Here is a 24,463-nt window from a genome sequence, read left to right on the forward strand (position 1 = left end):
AGGGGGAGGTCTCTCCCAGCAGCCTCAGAAGCAGCGGATTAAATCTCCACAATCAACTTGAAGTGCCCTGCACCAGTGGAATACCTGAATAGACAGCAAATCATCTCAAGTTGAGGAGGCGGACTTTGGGAGCAAGATATATTATTATTTGGACTTTGGGAGCAAGACATATTATTATTTTCCCATTTTTCTCTTTTTGTGAGTGTGTATGTGTGTGCTGCTATGTGAGATTTTGTCTGTGTAGCTTTGCTTTCACCATTTGTCCTAGGGTTCTGACTGACCCATTTTTTTTTTTGTTTTTTTCTTTACTTCTTAAAATTTTCCTTAATAATTATTTTTTACTTTAATAACTTTATTTTATCCTACTTTACTTTATCTTCTTTCTTCCTTTCTTTCTTCCTTTCTTTTTTCCCTTCTTCCTTCCCTTCTTCCTCCCTTCCTCCCTTCCTTATTTCCTTCCTTTCTTCCTTTCCTCCTTTCTTCCTTTCTTCATTTCCTTTCTATTTTTTCTCCCTTTTATTCTGAGCCATGTGGATGAAAGGCTCTTGGTGCTCCAGGAAGGTGTCAGGGCTGTGTCTCTGAGGTGGGAGAACCAACTTCAGGACACTGGTCCATAAGAGACCTCCCAGCCCCACATAATATCAAACAGCAAAAATCTCCCAGAGATCTCCATCTCAACACCAAGACACAGCTTCACTCAATGACCAGCAAGCTACAGTGTTGGACACCCTATGCCCAACAACTAGCAAAACAGGACTACAGCCCCATCCATTAGCAGAGAGGCTGCCTAAAATCATAATAAGGCTACACACACCCCAAAACACACCACCAGACGTGGACCTGCCCACCAGAAAGACAAGATCCAGCCTCATCCACCAGAACACAGGCACTAGTCCCCCCAGCCAGGAAACTGACTCAACACACTGAACCAAACTTAGCCACTGGGGACAGACACCAAAACCAACGGGAACTACGAACCTGCAGCCTGCAAAAAGGAGACCCCCAAACACAGTAAGATAAGCAAAATAAGAAGACACTAAAACACACAGCAGGTGAAGGAGCAAGGTAAAAACCCACCAGACCTAACAAATGAAGAGGAAATAGGCAGTCTACCTGAAAAAGAATTCAGAATAGTGATAGTAAAGATGATCCAAAATCTTGGAAATAGAAGAGACAAAATGCAAGGAACATTTAACAAAGACCTAGAAGAACTAAAGAGGAAGCAAGCAACGATGAGCAACACAATAAATGAAATGAAAAATACTCTAGATGGGATCAAGAGCAGAATAACTGAGGCAGAAAAACGGATAAGTGACCTGGAAGATAAAATAGCGGAAATAACTACTGCAGAGCAGAATAATGAAAAAAGAATGAAAAGAAATGGGGACAGTCTCAGAGACCTCTGGGACAACATTAAATGCACCAACATTTGAATTATAGGGGTCCCAGAAGAAAAAGAGAAAAAGGGACTGAGAAAATATTTGAAGAGACTGTAGTTGAAAACTTCACTAATATGGGAAAGGAAATAGTTAATCAAGTCCAGGAAGCACAGAGGGTTCCATACAGGATAAACCCAAGGATAAACACGCCAAGACACATAATAATCAAACTGTCAAAAATGAAATACAAAGAAAACATATTAAAAGCAGCAAGGGAAAAACAACAAATAACACACAGGGGAATCCCCATAAGGTTAACATCTGATATTTCAGCAGAAACTCTGCAAGCCAGAAAGGAATTGCAGGACATACTTAAAGAGATGAAGGAGAAAAACCTACAACTAAGATTACTCTACCCAGCAAGGATCTCATTCAGATTTGATGGAGAAATTAAAACCTTTACAGACAAGCAAAAGCTGAGAGAGTTCAGCACCACCAAGCCAGCTTTACAACAAATGCTAAAGGAACTTCTCTAGGCAAGAAACACAAGAGAAGGAAAAGACCTACAAAAACAAATGCAAAACAATTAAGATAATGGGAATAGGAACATACATATCGATAATTACCTTAAATGTAAATGGATTAAATGCTCCCACCAAAAGACACAGACTGGCTGAATGGATACAAAAACAAGACCCATATATATGCTGACTACAAGAGAACCACTTCAGACCTAGAGACACATAAAGACTGAAAGTGAGGGGATGGAAAAATATATTCCATGCAAATGGAAATCAGAAGAAAGCTGGAGTAGCAATTCTTATATCAGGCAAAACAGACTTTAAAATAAAGACTATTAACGAGAGACAAAGAAGGACACTACATAATGATCAAGGGATCGATCCATGAGAAAGATATAACAAATGTAAATATTTATGCACCCAACATAGGTGCACCTCAATACATAAGACAAATACTAACAGCCATTAAAGAGGAAATCGACAGTAACATAATCATACTAGGGGACTTTAACACCCCACTTTCACCAATGGACAGATCATCCAAAATGAAAATAAATAAGGAAACACAAGTTTTAAATGATACATTAAACAAGATGGACTTAATTGATATTTATAGGACATTCCATCCATAAACAACAGAATACACATTTTTTCTCAAGTGCTCATGGAACATTCTCCAGGATACATCACATCTTGGGTCACAAATCTAGCCTTGGTAAATTTAAGAAAATTGAAATCGTATCAAGTATCTTTTCTGACCAGAACGCTATGAGACTAGATATCCATTACAGGAAAAGATCTGTAAAAAATACAAACACATAGAGGCTAAACTATGCACTACTTAATAACGAAGTGATCACTGAAGAAATCAAAGAGGAAATCAAAAAATACCTAGAAGCAAATGACAATGGAGACACAACAACCAAAAACCTATGGGATGCAGCAAAATCAGTTCTAAGAGGTAAGTTTATAGCAATACAATCCTACCTTAAGAAACAGGAAAAATCTGGAATAAACAACCTAACTTTGCACCTAAAACAATTAGAGAAAGAAGAACAAAAAAACCCCAAATTTAGCAGAAGGAAAGAAATCATAAAGATCAGATCAGAAATAAATGAAAAGGAAATGAAGGAAACGACAGCAAAGACCAGTAAAAGTAAAAGCTGGTTCTTTGAGAAGATAAACAAAATTGATAAACCATTAGCCAGACTCATCAAGAAAAAAAAGGGAGAAGACACAAATCAATAAAATTAGAAATAAAAAAGGAGAGGTAACAACGGACACTGCAGAAATACAAAAGATTATTAGAGATTACTACAAGCAACTGTATGCCAATAAAATGGACAACCTGGAAGAAATGAACAAATTCTTAGAAATGCACAAGCTGCCGAGACTGAACCAGGAAGAAATAGAAAATAAGAACAGACCAATCACAGGCACTGAAATTGAAACTGTGATTAAAAATCTTCCAAAAAACAAAAGCCCAGGATCATATGGCTTCACAGGCAAATTCTATCAAACATTTAGGGACGAGCTAACACCTACCGTTCTCAAACTCTTCCAAAAGACAGCAGAGGGAGGAACATTCCCAAACTCATTCAATGAGGCCACCATAACCCTGATACCAAAACCAGACAAAGACGTCACAAAGAAAGAAAACAACAGGCCGATATCACTGATGAACATAGATGCAAAAATCATCAACAAAATATGAGCAAACAGAATCCAACAGCACATTAAAAGGAGCATACATCATGATCAAGTGGGGTTTATTCCAGGAATGCAAGGATTCTTCAATATACACAAATCAATCAATGTGATACACCACATCAACAAACTGAAGGAAAAAAACCATATGAATATCTCAATAGATGCAGAGAAAACTTTTGACAAAATTCAACACCCATTTATGATAAAAACCCTGCAGAAAGTAGGCATAGAGGGAACTTTCCTCAACATAATAAAGGTCATATATGAAAAACCCACAGCCAGCATTGCTCTCAATGGTGAAAAACTGAAACCATTTCCACTAAGATCAGGAACAAGAGAAGGTTGTCCACTCTCACCACTCTTATTCAACACAGTTTTGTAAGTTCTAGCCACACCAATCAGAGAAGAAAAAGAAATAAAAGGAATCCAAATCGGAAAAGAAGTAAAGATTTCACTGTTTGCAGATGCCATGATACAATACATACAGAATCCTAAGCATGCTACCAGAAAACTACTAGAGCTAATCAATGAATTTGGTAAAGTAGCAGGATACAAAATTAATGCATGGAAATATCTAGCATTCCTATACACTAATGATGAAAAATCTGAGAGTGAAATTAAGAAAACACTCCCATTTACCATTGCAACAAAAAGAATAAAATATCTAGGAATAAACCTACCTAAGGAGACAAAAGACCTGTATGTAGAAAATTATAAGACACCGAAAGAAATTAAAGATGATACAAATAGATGGAGAGATATACCATGTTCTTGCAGTGGAAGAATCAACATTGTGAAAAAGACTCTACTACCCAAAGCAATCTACAGATTCAATGTAAATCCTATCAAACTACCACTGGCATTTTTTACAGAATTGGAACAAAAAAAATTCACAATTTGTATGGAAACACAAAAGACCCCGAATATCCAAAGCAATCTTGAGAACAAAAAATGGAGCTGGAGGAATCAGGCTCCCTGACTTCGGACTATACTACAAAGCTACAATAATCAAGACAGTATGGTACTGGCAAAAGAACAGAAATATAGATCAATGGAACAGGATAGAAAGCCCAGAGATAAACCCACACACATATGGTCACCTTATCTTTGATAAAGGAGGCAAGAATATACAGTGGAGAAAAGACAGCCTCTTCAATAAGCAGTGCTGGGAAAACTGGACAGGGACATGTAAAAGTATGAAATTAGAACACTTCCTAACACCATACACAAAAATAAACTCAAAATGGGTTAAAGACTTAAATGTAAGGCCAAACACTATCAAACTCTTAGAGGAAAACATAGGCAGAACAGTCTATGACATAAATCACAGCAAGATCCTTTTTGACCCATCTCCTAGAGAAATGGAAATAAAAACATAAATAAACAAATGGGACCTAATGAAACTTAAAAACTTTTGCACAGCAAAGGAAACCATAAACAAGACCAAAAGACAACCCTCAGAATGGGAGAAAATATTTGCAAATGAAGCAACTGACAAAGGATTAATCTCCAAAATTTATAAGCAACTCATGCAGCTCAATAATAAAAAAACAAACAACCCAATCCAAAAATAGGAAGAAGACCTAAATAGACATTTCTCCAAAGAAGATATACAGATTGGCAAAAAACACATGAAAGAATGCTCAACATCATTAATCATTAGAGAAATGCAGATCAAAACTACAATGAGATATCTCACACCGATCAGAATGGCCATCATCAAAAAATCTAGAAACAATAAATGCTGGAGAGGGTGTAGAGAAAAGGGAACACTCTTGCACTGGTGCAGGTGGGAATGTAAATTGATACAACCACTATGGAGAACAGTATGGAGGTTCCTTATAAAACTACAAATAGAACTACTATACAACCCAGCAATCCCAATAATGGGCATATACCCTGAGAAAACTATAATTCAAAAAGAGTTATGTACCAAAATGTTCATTGCAGCTCTATTTACAATAGCCAGGACATGGAAGCAACCTAAGTGTCCATCAACAGATGAATGGATAAAGAAGCTGTGGCACATATATACAATGGAATATTACTCAGCCATAAAAAGAAACAAAATTGAGTTATTTGTAGTGAGGTGGATAGACCTGGAGTCTGTGATACAGAGTGAAGTAAGTCAGGAGGAGAAAAACAAATACTGTATGCTAACACATATATATGGAATCAAAGAAAAAAAATGTCATGAAGAGACTAGGAGTAGGATGGGAATAAAACACAGACCTACTAGATCATGGACTTGAGGATATGGGGAGGAGGAAGGGTAAGCTGTGACAAAGTGAGAGAGTGGCATGGACATATATACACTACCAAACGTAGGGTGGATAGCTAGTGGAAAGCAGCCGCATGGCACAGGGACATCAGCTAGGTGGTTTGTGACCACTTAGAGGGGTGGGATAGAGAGGGTGGGAGGGAGGGACATGCAAGAGGAAAGAGATGGGAACATATGTATATGTATAACTGATTCACTTTGTTGTAAAGCAGAAAGTAACACACCATTGTAAAGCAATTATACTCCAATAAAGATGTTAAAAAAAAAAAGGATACACACCATCAAAAAAAAAGAAAACCTATAGGAGGGGTTCCCCTGGTGGCACAGTGTTGAAGAATCTGCCTGCCAATGCATGGGACACCAGTTCAAGCCCTGGTCTGGGCAGATCCCACATGCCGCAGAGCAACTAAGCCCATGTGCCACAGCTACTGAGCCTGCACTCTAGAGCCTGCGAGCCACAACTACTGCGCCCGTGTGCCACAACTACTGAAGCTCGCATGCCTAGAGCCCATGCTCCAAAACAAGAAAGCCACTGCAATAAGAAGCCTGTGTACTGCAACAAACAGTAGCCAGCACTTGCCACAAATAGAGAAAGCCTGTGCACAGCAACAAAGACCCAACACAACCAAAAATAAATAAAAGAAAATAAATAAAATTTTTAAAAAAACTATAGGAGATAAACCAAAGAGAAATAGAAAAGAATAAGTATTCCACTTCAGAAAATATACAAATCACAAAGGAAGAGGGCAAAAGCAGAGGAAAGGAACAAAAGAATTACAAAACAACCAAAAAACAATTAGTAAAATGGCAATAGTAAATCCATACCTATCAGTAATATTTAAATGTAAATGGACCAAATTCTCCAACCAAAATACACAGAGTGGTTGAACAGATTAAAAAAAAAAAAAAAAGACTCAGCTATATGCTGCCTACAATGGAAACAATTCAGCTTTAAGGACACACAAAGACTGAAAATGAAGAATGAAGGGATGGATAAAATATTCCATGCAAATGGAAACCAAAAGGAAGATGGGGTAGCTGTGTCAGACAAAACAGACATTAAGACAAAGACTGTAATAAGAAACAAAGAATGTCATTATATGATGATAAAGGGCTAAATCCAACAAGATGGTATAACGTTTGTAAATATGCATCCAATATAGGAGGACCTAAATATATAAAGCAATTATCAACAGACCTAAAGACAGAGATAGATGGCAATACAATAATAGTAAGGGACTTCAATACCCCACTTTCATCAATGGATAGATCATCCAGAAAGAAAATCAATAAGGAAACACTGGCCTCAAACAACATGGACTTAATGGGCATATATAGAACATTCCATCCCAAAGCAACAGAATATACAAGCGTACATGAATCATTCTCCAGGACAGATCATAATGTTAGGTCACAAAATAAGTCTTAATAAATTTAAGATTAAGATCATATCAAGCATTTTTTCTAACCACAATGGTATGAAACTAGAGATCAAATACAAGAAGAAAATTCACATTATATGAAGATTAAACAACATGCTACTATACAACCAATGCTTCAAAGAAGAAATGGAGATAATTTTTTTTTAAAAAACACCTTGAAAAACCTGAAAATGGCAATACAGCGATACCAAAACCTGTAGGATATAGCAAAAGCAGTTCTAAGAGGGAAGTTCATAGTGATAAATGCCTATGTTAACAAACATGAAAGATTTCAATTAAACAACTCAGTTTACACCTCAAGGAGCTGGATTAAAAAAAAGAAAAAGAAAAGCAAACAAAACCCAAAATTAGCAGAAGGAAGGAAATAACTAAAATCAGAGGGGGAACAAATGAAATAGAGACTAAAAAGACAACAGAAATGATCAATAAAACGAAGACCTGGGTTCTTTTTGTGTTTTTTTTTTTTTTTTAAGGTACACAAAACAGACAAACATTTAGCTAGATTCACCAAGTAAAAAAGAGAGGACTCGGGCTTCCCTGGTGGTGCAGTGGTTGAGAGTCCGCCTGCCGATGCAGGGGACGCGGGTTCGTGCCCCGGTCCGGGAAGATCCCACATGCCGCGGAACAGCTGGGCCCGTGAGCCATGGCCGCTGAGCCTGCGCGTCTGGAGCCTGTGCTCCGCAACGGGAGAGGCCACAACCGTGAGAGGCCCGTGTACCGCAAAAAAAAAAAAAAAAAAAAAAAAAAAAAGAGAGGACTCAAATAAATAAAATTATAAATGAAAGAGGAGACAGCACAACCAATACCACAGAAGTACAAAGGACCATAAGAGTCTACTATGAATAATTATACACCGACAAATTGAACAACCTAGAAGAAACAGATAAATTCCTACTAACATACAACCTACCAAGACTGTATCATGAAGAAATAGAAAATCTGAACAGACCAATTACCAATTAAGGCAATTGAATCAGTAATCAAAAGCCTCCCAACATGGGCTTCCCTGGTGGCGCAGTGGTTGAGAGTCCGCCTGCCAATGCAGGGGACACGGGTTCGTGACCCGGTCCGGGAAGAACCCACATGCCGCGGGGCGGCTGGGCCCGTGAGCCATGGCCGCTGAGCCTGCGCGTCCGGAGCCTGTGCTCCGCAGCGGGAGAGGCCACAACAGTGAGAGGCCCGCATACCGCAAAAAAAAAAAAAAAAAAAAAAAAAAAAAAAAAGCCTCCCAACAAAAAGGCCTAGGACTAGATGGATTCATTGGTGAATTCTATCAAATGTTTAAGGAATGAATACCAATGCTTCTCAAACTCTTTCAAAAATAGAAGAGGAAAAACTTCCAAACTCATTTTATGAGGCTAGCATTACCCTAATACCAAAGTCAGAAAAGAACATTACAAGAAAAAAAAAAGTACAGGCCAATATCCCTGATAAACATAGATGCAAAAATCTTCAACAGAATTAGCAAATGAAATTCAATAATACATTAAAAGAATCATAAGCCAAGATCAAGTGGGATTTATTTTAGGGATGCAAGGATGGTTCAACATCTGCAAATCAATCTGATTCACCACATGAACAAAATGAATTCCAAACATCATATGATCATCTCAATAGATGCAGAAAAAGCATGTGTCAAAATTCCATATCTATTTATGATAAAATTCTGAACAAAGTGGGTATAGAGGGAATGTACCTCAACGTAATAAAGGCCATAAATGACAAACCCATGGCTAACACCACAATCAATAGTGAAAAGTTGAAAGTTTCTCCTCTAAGATGAGAAACAAGACAAGGATACCCTCTCTTGCCACTTTTATTCAGTATAGTATTGGAAATCCTAGCCAGAGCAATTACGCAAGAAAAAAAAAAAGGTGTGGGGCATACAAATTGGAAAAGAAGTAAAATTATCAGTACATGAAGATGACATGACAGCATACACAGAAAACCCTAAAGACTCCACAAAAAAACTGATAGAAATAATATACGAATTAAGTAAAGTTGCAGCATATAAAATCAATATACAAAAAATGTTTTTATATACTAATAACAAACTATTAAAAATAGAAGTTAAGAAAATAATCCCATTTACAGTTACGCCAAAAAGAATAAAACACCTAGGAATAAATTTAACCAAGGAGGTGAAAGACCTGTACACTGAAAACTATAAGACACTGATGAAAGAAATTGAAGAGGACATAATGTAAAGATATTCCATGTTCATGGTTTAGAGGAATTAATATTGTTAAAAGGTCCATACTACCCAAAGCAATCTGCAGGTTCAGTACAATCCCTATAAAAATTCCAATGGTGTTTTTCACAGAAAAAAACAATCCTAAAATTTGTATGGAATTACAAAAGACCCCAAATAGCCAAAGCAATCCTGAGAAGAAAAGAGCAAAGCTGGAGGCATCATGCTCCCTGATTTCAAACTAAATTATAAACCTATAGTGATCAAAACAGTATGGTATTCACATAAAAAACAGACACGCAGATCAATGAAACAGAGTAGAGAGCCCAGAAATAACCCATGCCTATGTTGTCAGTAATTATTGACAAAGGAGTCAAGAATATATAATGGGGAAAGGACAGTCTTTCTGGTGTTGGGAAAACTGGACAGCCACATGCAAAAGAATGACACTGGACCACTACCTTATACGCCATACACAAAAATTAACTCAAAATGGATTAAAGACTTCATTGTAAGACCTGAAACCATAAAACTCCTAGAAGGAAACATAGGGGTAAGCTCCACGACACTGGTCTTGGCAATGACTTTGAATTTGACACCAAAAACAAAGGCAACAAAAGCAAAAACAAACAAGTGGGACTTCATCAAACTGAACTGTTTCTGCACAGCAAAGGAAACAATGAACAAAAGGAAAAGGCAACCTACCGAAAGGGAAAAAATATTTGCAAATCATATATCTAATAAGGGGTATCTAAAATATATTAACTCATACAACTCAACAGCAAAAACACAAACATCCAATTTAAAAAATGGGTAGAGGATCTGAAGAAACATTTTTCCAAAGAAGACATACAGAGAGCCCAGAGGTACATGAAAAGGTACTCAACATCACTAATCACCAGGGAAATGCAAATCAGAACCATAATGAAATCTCACCTCACACCTGTTAGAATGGCCATTATCAAAAAGACAAGATATAACCAGTGCTGGAGAGGATTTGAGAAAAGGGCACTCTTGTGTGCCATTGTGGGGAATGTAAACTGGTGCAGCCACTATGGAAAACAGTATGGTGGTTCTTCCAAAAATTGAAAATAGAACATCAATATGATCCACTGATTCCACTTCTGGGTATTTATCCAAAGGAAACAAAAACACTAACTTGAAAAAATATATGCAACCCATGTTGCACTGCAGTATTATTTACGATGGCCAAGACATGAAAGCAACCTAAGTGTCCATCAATGAATGAACAACAACAAAATGATACACACTCACAAAATGGAATATTATTCAACCATTGGAAAAAAAAGAAATCTTGCCATTTGCAACAACATGGACCTTGAGGGCATTAGGCTAAGTGAAATAAATGAGACAGAAAAAGACAAATACAGTATGATCTAACTTATATGTGGAATTAAAAAAAAAAAAAAAAATCCAAACTCATATACAAGAGCTTGGTGGTTGCCCGAGGCAAGGGAAGAGGGGCTTGGGGGTGTGTGGAAGAGGTGGGTGAAATCGGTGAAGGTGGACAAACTTCCAGTTATAAAATAAATACATCTTGAGGATATAATGTACAGCATGGTGACTACAATTAATAATACTGTATTGTATATGTGAAAGTTGCTGAGAGAATAAATCTTAAAAGTTCTCATCACCAGAAAAAAAATGGTAACTGTGTGGAGATTGATATTAACTAGCCTTATTGTGGTGATCATTTCACAATATGTACAAATACAAATATTGAATCATTATGTTGTACACCTGAAACTAATACATGTCAATTATCTCTCAATTTAAAAATAAATAAAATAAAATGGCTCTCAATTTAAAAATAAAACGGCCCTCAATGAGCCCTGCTTTCAGATATTCACTCCCTTGTGCAATCCCCTCCCCTTAAATGTACACTGAACTTACTGACTCCCTTGTAAGAAACAGAATATGCAGAGGTGAAAAGATGTTACTTCTAAGATTAGGTTATAAAAAGACTGTGGCTTCCATCTTTGATACTCACTCTCTCACGTGTTCTTCTGACTGCATGCCTGTCATGGGGGAATCTAGCTGCTGTGTCTTGAGGCAGCCCTGAGAAGAAGCCCTCCTGGTGAGTAACAAAGGCCTGCCTACAGCCACATGATGAGCTTGGAAGCAGAACTTTCCCTTTACCCTCATGTTCAGCCTTCCCACGAGCCCTTAGCAACTGAATAGGCTAATTCAACCGTATGAGAGATCTTCAGCTAGAGGCACCCAGATAAACCTCATGTGGATTCCTAATCAACAGAAACCATGAGATAATAAACGTTTGTTGCTTTAAGACATTATGCTTTGTGATAATTTGTTATCAATAATAGATAACTAATAAACTGGTACTTGCCTAACTTTTCAGTCTTGATTTATTTCAGTTTACTCTTCCACTCCAGGCTTCAGTCATACTTTCAGTTCCTCAAAAATGCCACCTTTTCTTACCTCAAAGCCTCATGCTACTCTCTCTACAGGCATATTCTTTTGTCCTCATCTTCCCTTTATCAAGTCTTTATATCACATCTCTTAACTGCTTACACACTTCCTCTTTTCCCTTTAAGATCAGATTAGGTGTAATTTTGCTTCCCTTTTCCTAACACTTAGCATTCATTACATTTACTCAATAAGTACCTTTCCTTCTGTCAGATCAGTGAGAAAAGGGTTGTTTCTCACGTTCGTTATACCCCCAGAGCTTAGAATAGTCTTGCTCATAGTAAGCACTCAGTACAAATTCGCTGAAAAATAAACGTTCAGAGATGAGTGTTTTGTAGTACAGATTACAAATTGAAAAAGACAGAAAAATGAAGTCTGAGCTACTCAAAAGTAGCCCCCAAGCTCTGCAAACCCCTGGGGAATAAATACCGAACTCAACTTATTGACATCAAGCAAGGAGGAAGGTCTAGGAAAAAGAAAAACAGAAATGATAAGGCTATGAATAACACATGAAAAATTGGAAATCTGGTAATAATAAATAGTTCCACCTCCCTAAAAATTCAATATACTTAGAGGGATGCAAGAATTTTCATTATTGCCTTTGGCTTAGAGCAGAGTTTTATTACCTACAAATCTAATATCTCGTGATTGTGATTTTTTTCTGTCCTTTTCTATCTTGCTTCTCTAGTTTTCAGTTTTTTAGCACAATAGCCATATGTAGCTCGTGTGCTCTGTAGATACTCAGAGTATCTGGAGATACATCTTTCTAGTTGTGTGACTTGGATACATTATTTAAATTTATTTCAGTTTCCTCTTCTAAAAAAATGGATAAAATAACAGTTCTGATTTCAAAGGGTGCATGAAAACATTTCAGTGCACAATTAAATCAGGTAATGCTTAACACAATGCCTGGTTACAGTAAGCCTTCAATAAATGTTATTATCTAATAATAGTGGATCATTCCACTAAAATGAAATTTTTAACTCACCAAAGCTCTAATTTGGAAACTTGAGGCTAGTTTCATACTTAGTACTCCTCCCATCCCTCTGTTCATATCATCTAACATCAACCCATCTGGCTATAAGGTCTTCCAAGGAAAGGAATCAAGACTTACTGTCTTTCAACCCTCCCCCACCCCACAACTCTGAACACATAGCAGGCAGTCAAAAATGTACATTTAAAATAATTTAAAATAATGAAGCACCTAGTTCAAATGATATATATCCAATGCACACCCTCACCCTTCAATCCCCTTTCAGAGATAAACCTAGGCCAATCAGTCTAACAGAAATGCGAAAATTGGGATGACAATCGAATATCCCAACATCCTTCCTTAACGTTATGCAGATGAAACAAGAAACTCAAAAATATTTCTTAAACCTAAATAGTGCATAAATCTCTGGTTCTGAGCCGTAGGAATTTTCAAAATCACACCGCAAACTTCTCAAAGTCCTGTTGATTGACAGCCTCAGGTGCTATAACCGTATCTGGCCGTCACCGAAAGTTAAAATTATCTCACAGAGGTAAAGGTCTTTCTCCCCTACAGTTCTCCTTGCATTTACACAAGAAAGACGGGCATGAGGCAGATTCTCCGGAGTGATGGGAGGGGCTGGGGGGGGGATTCACTCCTCCTCCTCCGACCCCAGTTTTTAGAGAGGAACTGGGCTTGCAAAAGGGAGAGGACCTGTCCGTCGCGGTCAGGAGAGCTCCAGGCACACCAGGCCCCGAACACCTTCCTCAGTTCACCACATACCCTAAGGTGACGCGGGACCACCGAGCCTTTAGAAGGAAGGGGCCGCCGGAGCCCAGCCGGTAGGGAAGGAAAGCGGGAGCCAGGACGGCGAGGGTACCTCAGCGCCGCGGAGTCGCCAAAGAACGCACTGCTCCCGGCTGCCAGCAGTACCCGTCGGGAGCCGAGGTCCCGGGGTAGCGCTACGTCCCAAAGGAAGGAAGCGCCAGAGTCGCAAGGCTAGAGCCATGATCCGCAGCTCGCAGGCCTGACCCCTCACTGCTTCGCTGCTACGAAGCGGGGCGGAGCGAAAGGCTCTCCAGTCTCTCCACAGAGAGCAGCGTCGGCCGGCTTCCGGCCCCGCTCCTCTGCCTCTCCGCAGCTTCCGGTCCACGGTTTCTGGGGACGGAAATACCTCGATTGGGTGGACCTTGTTGGCCTTGCTGCATCTTCGCCGAGTGGACTGGGACAGGGAGATAGCGCCTTTCGGGCTGCTGGCTTTTGGCCGTCCTGGGGGTCTGTTTTGGCTTTGGCTCAAGGATAGATCACCAGAACAGACTTGAAAGCGCTGAAATAGACCCAAGAATTTCCGTATGCAAGTAAATAATGATTTGTTATTTATAATTCTCTGCTGCCTTCAAAGGTGGGGAGAATCCTGGTACTGGAGTGTCCTTTTAGGAAATAAACGCTTGTTAGAATTAAACTGTTCTACATAAAGAAGGGAATGGAAGAGATTGAGAGACCGGAGGGGAAGTTTTTTGGGGAGAAGGGAGAAGCCAGAGACGGGCAAAGAATGACCATCCCACAGTTGATCCAACAAGAAAGCCTAGGGAGAGGAGGCCTCTTGACAGAAGGTTGATGGCGTTGTATGCTTTGGGATGTGTTGTATAAAACCCCTGACTTCCCCTCAGAATATTCAGTAAGATCGGTATTGCTTTTTCACTGGACTGGAATTCTTTTGGAGGGGATGAAAAGGTTTTGAATCCTAATTCGGAGTTGATGTGGGAGGAAACACAAGCTGCAAATCTACTATATGGATTATATGAAATTTTTTTATGGGCAATAAGGGAAGTTAGTTATAGTTTTTAAAAAATTAGGTTACATTTATGTAGTACTTTCAATACTATGTAGTGAATTAACAAACACTTTTATTTCATTTGATCTTCCCAACGACCTTGTAAAGTAAGTGGTATCCCAAGTTAATAAACAAGTGAACTATAGCTCAAAGAGATTTATTAACCAAGGTTACCTAGCTGGTAGGTATTGGTAGAAGACTAGAATCCATGTTTTCTAACAATAAGTCCAATACTTCTTCTATTGATTGCTCCTTCCCCCACTTCCCATTAAATCAACCATATTTCTTTAGGATTACATCAGTGATATCCCTATTTTCTTTGTTTTTAACATATATTTTTAAAGATATATAGATCCTCTTCCAAACTTTCTTTTTTTACATATTTCTACTGGTAGTTTTCTCAGTATTGCTAAATAATATGTTTATACCACTGAATGCCATCATAATCCTGAGATTGAGTTTCTGATATTTCAGCCAGAGTAAAATTTTACTTAAAATTTTCATTTTGAAAAAAAAATTTAGATCGTTAGGAAAGTTGCAGGAAATCCCATATATTCTTCACCTAGATTCATCCATTGTTAACATACTGCCACATTTTCTTTATCTTTCTTTACATATACTACATAATATAATATGCATATTCTATTCCTAGTATTATTTTCTGTTGTTGAAACTTTTTAGAATAGATTACAGATATCATGACTCTTCGTGCCCAGAAACAAAGACGTTCTCTTATTTAGTCCCAGTACAGTTACCAAATGCAGGAAATTGAAATTGATAGAATACTATTATTTAATATACAAGTTTTGCTTATTGTCCCAATGCTGTCCTTTATAACAACCATTTTTTCCCCAACTCGTATCACATCCTGATTATGTGTTGCATGTAATTGTCCTGTTTCTTTAGTCTTTTTAAGTCTGTAATATTTCTCTCTTGGCTCTAGGCACAGTATCTTTTCTTGCTTCCCATGAGCCTCAGACTTCCCTATGTGATATTCTTTCTTTCAGGATTCCTTCCCATTTCACTACCTTAGCACTCTCCCCCTTCCCCCTACCCCACCCCACTATTCCTGACCTAGCTAATTCCTATTCATCTTTCAGTTCTCAGTCCAAATGTTACTTCCTCAGAGAAATTTTTCTTGATTCCCCTCAATATATTTTCATTTTCTTTATAGCTCTAAGCACATTTTATAATTTCATTTTTATATTTGTGATTATTTGTCAACCGAGTATATTTTAGAAGTAGAGTTGATAAGAATTAGTAATGTGTGCCTTCACTGCACTATAAACTCAATGACATGTCTGCTTTTGCCTATAACAGGGCCTGGAACAATTTCTTCATTCACTAATGAAATATATTTTGCTTATCTATAATAAGCCTGGTATTCTTCTAGATGTGAATTCCTAGTGGAGTATATATTCCAGTTGGGGAAAGATGGTAAGCAAGGTAAATGATATAATAGATCATAAAAGATATAATAAATGATGATAAATGCTGAAAAAGGAAAATAAAGTAGAAAGGGTTATAAAGTATATTTCTGCATAGGCATTACAGTTTTAAATAGGGTGGTAGCCACAGAAGAACTCACTGAGGGGGAGGAGGGAATGAGCCATGAAAATATCTGTGGGCAGAGCATACCATGCCAAATGAAATGAAAGTGCAAAGGCATGAATTGGGAAGGCAAGTGGCATTTTTTCTGAACATAAGTCCGCTCTAGATTGAGTAAGCAAGAAGGAGACTCTTAAGATCTTGAGTGATCTTAAGAGATAAGGTCAGAGAGGAGATGGGGACCAAGTAATGTAGGACCTTGTAGGCAACTGTAAGGACTTTGGCTTTTTCTCTTTGTATGATCATGTGGGACACAGTCTAATTTACATTTTAATTAGATCCTTATGACTGTTTTGAAAATAGACTGAAGGGGAGCAGGAAGGGAAGCAGTTACTGGATGTTACAGAAATGTAGAAAGAAATAGAGGTGACTCAGACTAGGCTGGAAAATAGGAGTAGTCACAATCCAGGTGTATTTTGAAGGCAGAGTTGACAGGATTAGCCAACACACTGGACCAGTTGGGATGGGGTATGAGAGAGGCAAAGATGTCTCCAAGTGTTTTGGCCCAAACAACTGGAAGAAGCTTTGCCATTACTTGAGATAAAGAGGACTGTGGGAGGTATGGATTTGGGAAGGAAGATCAGGAGGGTTTACTTGTACGTTGAGATTTGAAATGATTATTTGGCATCTGTGGTAGCCAGCCTTCAAGATGGCCCCCCAGTGGTTCTTACCTCCTGGATTTACTCTTTTGTGGGATTCCCTCTCACATTAGATATAGGCTTGTCTGTTTGACCAATAGAATACTGCAAATGTGATGGTATATGACTTCTGAGGCTAAATCATAAAACTCATGAAGCTTCTCCATTGATCTCTCAGATTGTTTGCCTTGGGGGAAGCCAGAAGCCATGCCATTAGGGTACTCAAGCAGCTCTAGTAAGAGGTACACGTTGGAAAGGGAACCAAGGTCTCCCACCAACAAAGATCACTACTGTTAACGTGCGAGTAAGCCACCTTGGAAGTAGATCCTCCAGTCCCATAAGATGACTGCAACTCTGCATAATACCTGATTGCAACTCTTGTGAGAGATGATAAGCCAGAACCCAGCTAAGCCACTCTGAAATTCCTGAAACAAAGAAGCTGTGTATAATAAATGACTACTTAGTTGTAAGTCCCTAAGATTGGTATAATCTGTTATGGAACAGTAGATAACTAATAAAACTCACAAGTAGGGAGTTGGAATCTAGAGTTTCAGGATTTGGAAATTTGGGAGCCTTTAGAATATAGATGGATTTCAAAGCTGTAAGGCTAGATGAGGTAACTAAAGGTGTGGATGAAGATAGAAAAAACAAAAGTCAAGAACTGAACACTGGGGTACTCCAGTGTAAGAACGGGGAATATGAGGATCAAAAAGCAAAGGAGGGCTTCCCTGGTCGCGCAGTGGTTGAGAGTCCGCCTGCCGATGCAGGGGACACGGGTTCGTGCCCCGGTCCGGGAAGATCCCACGTGCCGCGGAGCGGCTGGGCCGCTGAGCCTGCGCTTCCGGAGCCTGTGCTCCGCAACGGGAGAGGCCACAACAGTGAGAGGCCCACGCACCGCAAAAAAAAAAAAAAAAAAAAAAAAAAAAAGATAAAAAGGAATAACCAGTGAGGTAGAAGAATACTACGAGACTATTTTGTGAATATCTCATTCATTTTAGCATCCCTTTAAATCTCCACCAGGTGTCAAGTCCCATGCCTATTTGTTCTTTGTTTCTAGAAACTTGTTATGCCTTATACATAGTATGCATTCAGTATGTGTTGAATAAATGGGCGAATGAGTAAGTACAAAAGTAGAATGGAATTGAGACTATAGTTTGAGGAAAATGAATAAGTACATTGAATAGCTATGGCACTGTCTATTTAATTGAGAGATTGCTTATTGGGTACTAAAAGTACAAAACCATTTCATTGTCTCTACTCCCTATTTTAGTGGAGACAAAGGTGATGAAAATTGGGTATTGATACTATGTATTCTGGAAATTTTGAAACTTGTAACTAAATTAGTGGTACCCAAGGACGTTTGCTTTAACGGAAAAACAGAATCAAAAATAAAACAAAAAGGTTGTTTTTACCAACCTTTAGTAAAAACAAAATAAAACACTTCTCTTTCCTCCCTACTATTTCCAACCACAAAGGCCTTGTTTCTGTTCTTGCAGTTTGCTAAGTCTATTCCTGCCTTTGTCCCTGCTATCATTCCTCTGCCTTCAGATCTTTGCACGACTGGGTCTTTCTTATTTTTCAGTTCTCACATAAATATCACCGCCTTTGAGAGAACTTCCCTGTTTGAAAAGGTTCTTATTATCCCCAAGTCCCTTTCTATCACATTACCCTGTATTACTTTCCTCATGGTACTGTGAACACTAATCAATATCAAGGTTGCAATGAACAAAGAGCTTTATTTGGGGGTCTTAGTATTTGCAATCTGCGGGATACAGACTTGAGTAAAACCGGAAGAGTGTTTCTGGAAAGAGAAAAAGCCAGGGGCTTATAAAGGCAGATACTACGAGGTTGTTAAAGTTGTCTGGAAAGAATTATGGTTGATTCTGATGCAGAAAAGAAGATACTTGTTATTAATGGATAGGCTATCACAGGGGTCTAATAAGTATCTTGAGTTTCATGAACATTGGGCAGATGTTCTGGATGCACCTATTAAGATTCCACCTGAGCTGAGATGTGCATAAGTCACACTTCCTCAGTGGGCTCCTGGCTCCATTTTAGAAAGCTCTTTTAGTAATACTGACTCCATTTTGATTTTCTTTTCACAGTACTTATGGCTATCTGAAATCATTTTGCTTCTTTTTAATAACTTATTATTTGTTCTCCCTCTAGGGTAGAAGCTTCTGTCTGTCACTATTTTATCACAAGTCTCTATAGAACAATGTTTGGCACATAACAGTCACCCGGGAGGTGTTGAATAAAGGAATGAATCTTCACTTGCACTGATACAATTATTTAAAAGTGTTTACTTTGCATTTTTTTGGATTAAAAGAAAAGTTTGGCTTAGAAAAGTCTATATTTCTTCTTTGGTTCATTTTTCCATTTCTTCTGTAATTAAAAAAGTTATCTTTTGCCCATTTTTCTATTTTTAAAGGCCATTATACTTAAGATACTAACCCTTTTTTTTTGAATGTCAGGTTTGTGGCAAATATTTTTTCCCATTTATTTGCCTATTGATTTTGTCGCTGTTTTTTTGGACAGAAATTCAAACTTCAAGCAGTCAGATGGAGCAATATTTTCCGTAGTAGTTTAATCTCAAGCAGAATCAAGTGGCAGTCAAGTGGAGCGCTTAGAGGTTACTCTGAATCTGTGACTTTGGGCAAGTAGGCCGATTACTTAGCTATCAAATCTCCAGTTACTCAGTCGTATTTTTCTCACTTGCGAAATGGGGATAATGGCACTAATCCGTTACAAAATTGTGAGGATTAAATGAAATGAAGAATATCAAATGACTCTGATAGTTGCACATTGAAAGCGCTCTAAATAAGAATGGTTAGTAGTTAGCATTTCACTACTTTCATGTTGAAGCTGATTCTTTCCTGGTTCTGCTAGTGGTATAAATATTCTCAAATATAACTTCTTTTATTTTCAGGAATTTATTTTGGTGCACCAAATAACTTACTTAAACGCCTGAAGTCAACTGAAGCATCAACCTTCCGGAACAGATCAGTGTCTACGAGCTCTGGACAGGCAGCGGCCAAGGTGGGCGGAGCCGGCCTCAGCCCTGCCCCGCCCCGACCCTCAGCCGGATCCGCCCCAGGTTTCCGTGAATCCCAGGCGGCGGGGAGGTTCCACGGTGTGTGCCGGCCTGGTCTCTACCTTGGAGCGACTTCTACACCTTAGACGGAGAAGTGAGTGCGGACTTCTTTCTGTTTCGGGCCCGGGGTGGCGGGGCACCCTCAACCCACCGATCCCCTGGGGGAGGAGAAGAGTCCGGGTCGGGAGAATCGGGCCCTCAGGCTCCGCGCGACTCGGCTCGCCCTGCCCTCGCGCTGGAAGTGCATCCTGGGCTACGCGCGGCCAGGGATAGGCCGGGGCGCGCGGGGCCTCTGGATCCGCTGGACGCGAGGTCGGCGTCCTGCCGAGACCCAGGGTTGCCCCGCGCCTCCCGGTGTAGCCAGAGTTCCAGGCTCAGCTCCGGGCCGCGAGACACCTCTTGGACCTGGTGCTCGTGCACCTGGGCGGGCGGGTGCCCGGGATCCTCCAGGCGGGGAGTCAGGCCTGCGGCCCAGGGAAGGGTGACACTCCCAGAAATTGCCGCAGCTCCTAGCCGGGAGAGGTACTGGGTCATGCGCCCCGCTCTGCGGTTAGCGAATACCCAGAGGAATGGGGTGGGCCTCAGAGTAGGCGATGGTTCCAGGGGAAGCTGCTAGGTAGGTGTGGTGGGCAAAGGTGATTCTTGATTTTGGTGTAAAGCAGGGGGTTGCGAGATGGCGTAACCTAGCGGCTCCAGTTCAGGCTCCAGCTTCGAATTTCTTCTGTTTGGGGCTCACTGCAACCAGGGGCGTGGAGGAAGTGCGGTTACATTAGTTTCGCAGTGCCGGAACCTCTGGGAGACCGAGCAAGCCTACCACTGACGTTGTGCTTGATGATGATCCACAATTTTTGCTTATCCTTGGTGTTATCTTTTCGTGGCTGCCTCTATAACTGATAATCAAATAGAAGGAAGGGCGGGATTAAACGCAGTGAGTATTGATTACAGTATCCCACCAGCACTGCCCGACAACTTTTATATATGTTAGCTCATTTAGTGCTCACAACCGCCAACTGAAGTGGTATTGCTATTCCATTCCATACTCGAGGAAACTCAGAGTAAATAATTTACCAAACTGCACAAATGGTAAGTGATAGCATTAGAGTTGAAATTCAGATCTGTATGATTTCTGAGCACAGGCTTTATGGCTTAATGTAAAGAACATTATTAGTCTTTGGGATAAGATGGATACCTAGGTATGAGATCTATACTTTGAGATTTGTTAGCTGTATGACCTTTGGCAGGTTACTTAATCTTTTAGGGCCTGTTTCTGCATTTGTAAAATGGAGATAAAATACCTCCTATGTCATAGGGTTATTATAAAGATTAAATAAGATCATTTTTGGACTACACTTAGCAAAGTGTCAGGCACATAGTGGTAAGCTATATATAGCTACATATATCCTGCTGTTGTCATTAATTGAGGACAGCAAATTCCAGCTCTGAGTGCTGCCAGCTAGAGCCAAACACAATTTGTGTGGGCCTAGAGCATACGTAGAGGGAGGCAGAAAAGGATAAGAAAAGAATGGAGAACTGAGAACAGATGACATGTATGATGGCAATTATAGGCACATCAATAGATTAATCTATGGTACCCAGGGCCACTCTTTTGCCTTTGTGAGAATTTTTGAAAAGGCAGTTCCTTTTAGCTGATGAATTGGAGAAATGCATCCCACTCTGGGCTGAAAACATTCTGAGAAGTAGGTGTCTGGGACTGGACCATGCTGAGGCTCTCTGCCTCTGAGGGGAAGCCGCATTTCAGCACTGCACAGCATTCAGCACAGTGCCTGGCATAACCCCACAGTCAAGTGTGCAGTTCTCTTTCAGGATTTCTTCTCTCAGATTGAGCCCCTAAGAAAGGAGAAGGACAGGAGATTTCAGGATGGGGAAAACAAAATGGTTTTTTGCCTTTTAAGGGTTGCTTCATGACTGAACGCCTCTCCTAATTTTACCTATAGCTGTGAACACTTTATAGACAATGGTCTTCATTTCCACATAAATTTAAGGCAACCTAAGTATTACATATTTTTATATACTCTTTACAGTGGTATCACTCTTGCCCTGAATATTTCCTTTGTAGCCTGGGTTCAGATACCCAATTCATACTGTACCCTAACTCCTGTCAATTTTTGGTATAGCTTTAGACATAGTGTTCCTTGCCCTCTTTCTCGGCGATTGCTGTGCTTTTTTCCTACTATTAGAGTTTTCTTTCTCTTTCTTTTTCAAAACTTTCTTTAGCCAATGATTTATTATGCTAGAAAGTATGCCTGTCAGCAAAACCAAAAGAGTTAGCGTAGGATGTGAAATATGATTAAATAACATTTGACCTTCAAGGATTTGTGACTAGCCACCACTGCTCATCAAAATCATGATCTTTTAGGTGGATCTTTTAGCAAGGATAAATACTACTTTCATTGGTGGCACTCAACAAGTTTGAAGAGTCCAAACTTGGCCATTCCTTTAATGTACCCATTATTACCTACAGGCCAGCTTCCTTCCCACCAATATTTTCCCTTCATGTTCTTACTTACCTTATAAGGATTGCTAATCGGGTTAAAGTCCAAACAATTAGGTAGAATAGTTGGTAGAAGATTTATTAAAAGACTGGCTAGAAGGAGGTTTAAATTAGCACCTAAAAGTAAAGTATCATAGATTTTATTTGACTACATTATTTAAGTTTCTAATATGATGATCGAAGGCAGACACGATGTATACGTTTTTATTTATTTATTCAATTGAAGTATTACAATATGATGAAGTGCTGCTAAACTGAAGTACTACAATACTATGTTAGTTCTAGGTGCAACAGTGATTTGATATTTTTATACTTTACAGAATGATCACCACTCTACTTTTTGATAAGATTTTGATAACTACATTTAAGCCAGTTATGCTGGTTTAAATGTATTTGAGGAAACTGTGGGGGAAGGGTATTGGGATTCTTTTGGAGAGACTGTTTATTCTTTTCATATATAACAGCTTATGAGTATGCAATCATAATTTTTAAAAAGACATTAAAATAGTCAATGTAATAGTCAAATTTACCAATATAAATTAGATGGATAGCATACTAACACTGTTTCTCCATGAAAAATGTGACATACTACATATTAGTCTTGGCAAATAATTTTGAAATGTCCTCTTACCAAGTGGATGTATTATGTCTGGTTCCTGTGAAAATTACCAAAGCAGCAGTGTGGTTGCAATATGCATTGTCATCAGGCTACTTCAATACTCTGAGCATTTAGTTTACCATGCCTCTAGACCCTAAGGTGATAGTAGATGTTAAAATAGAGATCTGCAACTGTAAGGAGAAATGTGTCTTCTCCCTCTCCCCCCTTTCTTGGTATTTGGCTTACTTTATAAAAATACACAACTTAAATACATATGACACTCTCTATATTAGACAAACAACTGTTAGATTTAATATTTTCAGTTATTTCAACTGAAAGCAAATATGTAAATTACATCTTAAGAGCATAGGGTTTCTTTTTTTTTTAACATCTTTATTTGAGTATAACTGTTTTACAATAGTGTGTTAGTTTCTCCTTTACAACAAAGTGAATCAGTTATACATATACATATGTTCCCATAACTCTTCCCTCTTGTGTCACCCTCCCTCCCACCCTCCCTATCCCACCCTTCTAGGTGGTCACAAAGCACAGAGGTGAACTCCCTGTGCTATGCTGCAGCTTCCCACTAGCTATCTAATTTACATTTGGTAGTGTGTATATGTCCCTGCCACTCTCTCACATCGTCACAGCTTACCCTTCCCCCTCCCCATATCCTCAAGTCCATGCTCTAGTAGGTCTGTGTTTTATTCCCATCCTACCACTAATCTCTTCATGACATTTTTTTTTTTTTTTTTAGATTCCATATATATGTATTAGCATACGGTATTTGTTTTTATCCTTCTGACTTACTTCACTCTGTATGACAGACTCCAGGTCTATCCACCTCATTACAAATAACTCAGTTTCATTTCTTTTTATGGCTGAGTAATATTCCATTGTATATATGTGCCACATCTTCCTTATCCATTCATCTGTTGATGGACACTTAGGTTGCTTCCATGTCCTGGCTATCGTAAATAGAGCTGCAATAAACATTTGGGTACAGAGCATAGGGTTTCTTTAGAGATTCTGCGTTCCCGGTCCATGGGAAGAACACCTCTTGAGCAATCCATGCAGGAAGTTCACCCAAACCTCCAACTCTCCAACAGGTCATTTCACCAGCAGGGCCTTTATCGCATGGCTTCATAATGCACTGCTTGTTAGACACAGTCTAACTTATCCACACCCCAAGTTTAAGCTTTTGTCTTCCCTAGAAACATTTAATGGAAAAACCAAT

General features: G+C 39.1%; 2 protein-coding genes across 6 annotated transcripts in view; one reads left to right on the forward strand and one right to left on the reverse strand.

The window, feature by feature from the left end:
* Window positions 1-14,089, reverse strand: part of RMDN1 (regulator of microtubule dynamics 1) — a 44,491-nt gene extending 30,402 nt beyond the window's left edge. The window contains exon 1 of one of the 3 annotated variants that reach the window (XM_067017550.1): window positions 13,823-14,089. In XM_067017550.1, coding sequence (XP_066873651.1) covers window positions 13,823-13,951 — 129 coding nt within the window. In that variant the 5' untranslated portion in view covers window positions 13,952-14,089. Of the gene's footprint in view, window positions 1-13,725 lie in introns of all 3 variants that reach the window. The other 2 variants (XM_067017553.1, XM_067017552.1) reach the window with 2 other exon arrangements.
* The window catches only part of CPNE3 (copine 3), a 51,961-nt gene continuing 41,025 nt past the window's right edge, over window positions 13,528-24,463 (forward strand). The window contains exons 1-2 of one of the 3 annotated variants that reach the window (XM_059043567.2): window positions 13,528-14,300; window positions 19,952-20,210. The gene's annotated coding sequence lies outside the window, so the exon portion shown is untranslated. Of the gene's footprint in view, window positions 14,301-16,096; window positions 16,214-19,951; window positions 20,211-20,778; window positions 21,045-24,463 lie in introns of those variants that run through there. The other 2 variants (XM_067017548.1, XM_067017549.1) reach the window with 2 other exon arrangements.

This window comes from Kogia breviceps, chromosome 17 (genome assembly GCF_026419965.1).
Source record: "Kogia breviceps isolate mKogBre1 chromosome 17, mKogBre1 haplotype 1, whole genome shotgun sequence".
NCBI lineage: Eukaryota > Metazoa > Chordata > Mammalia > Artiodactyla > Physeteridae > Kogia > Kogia breviceps.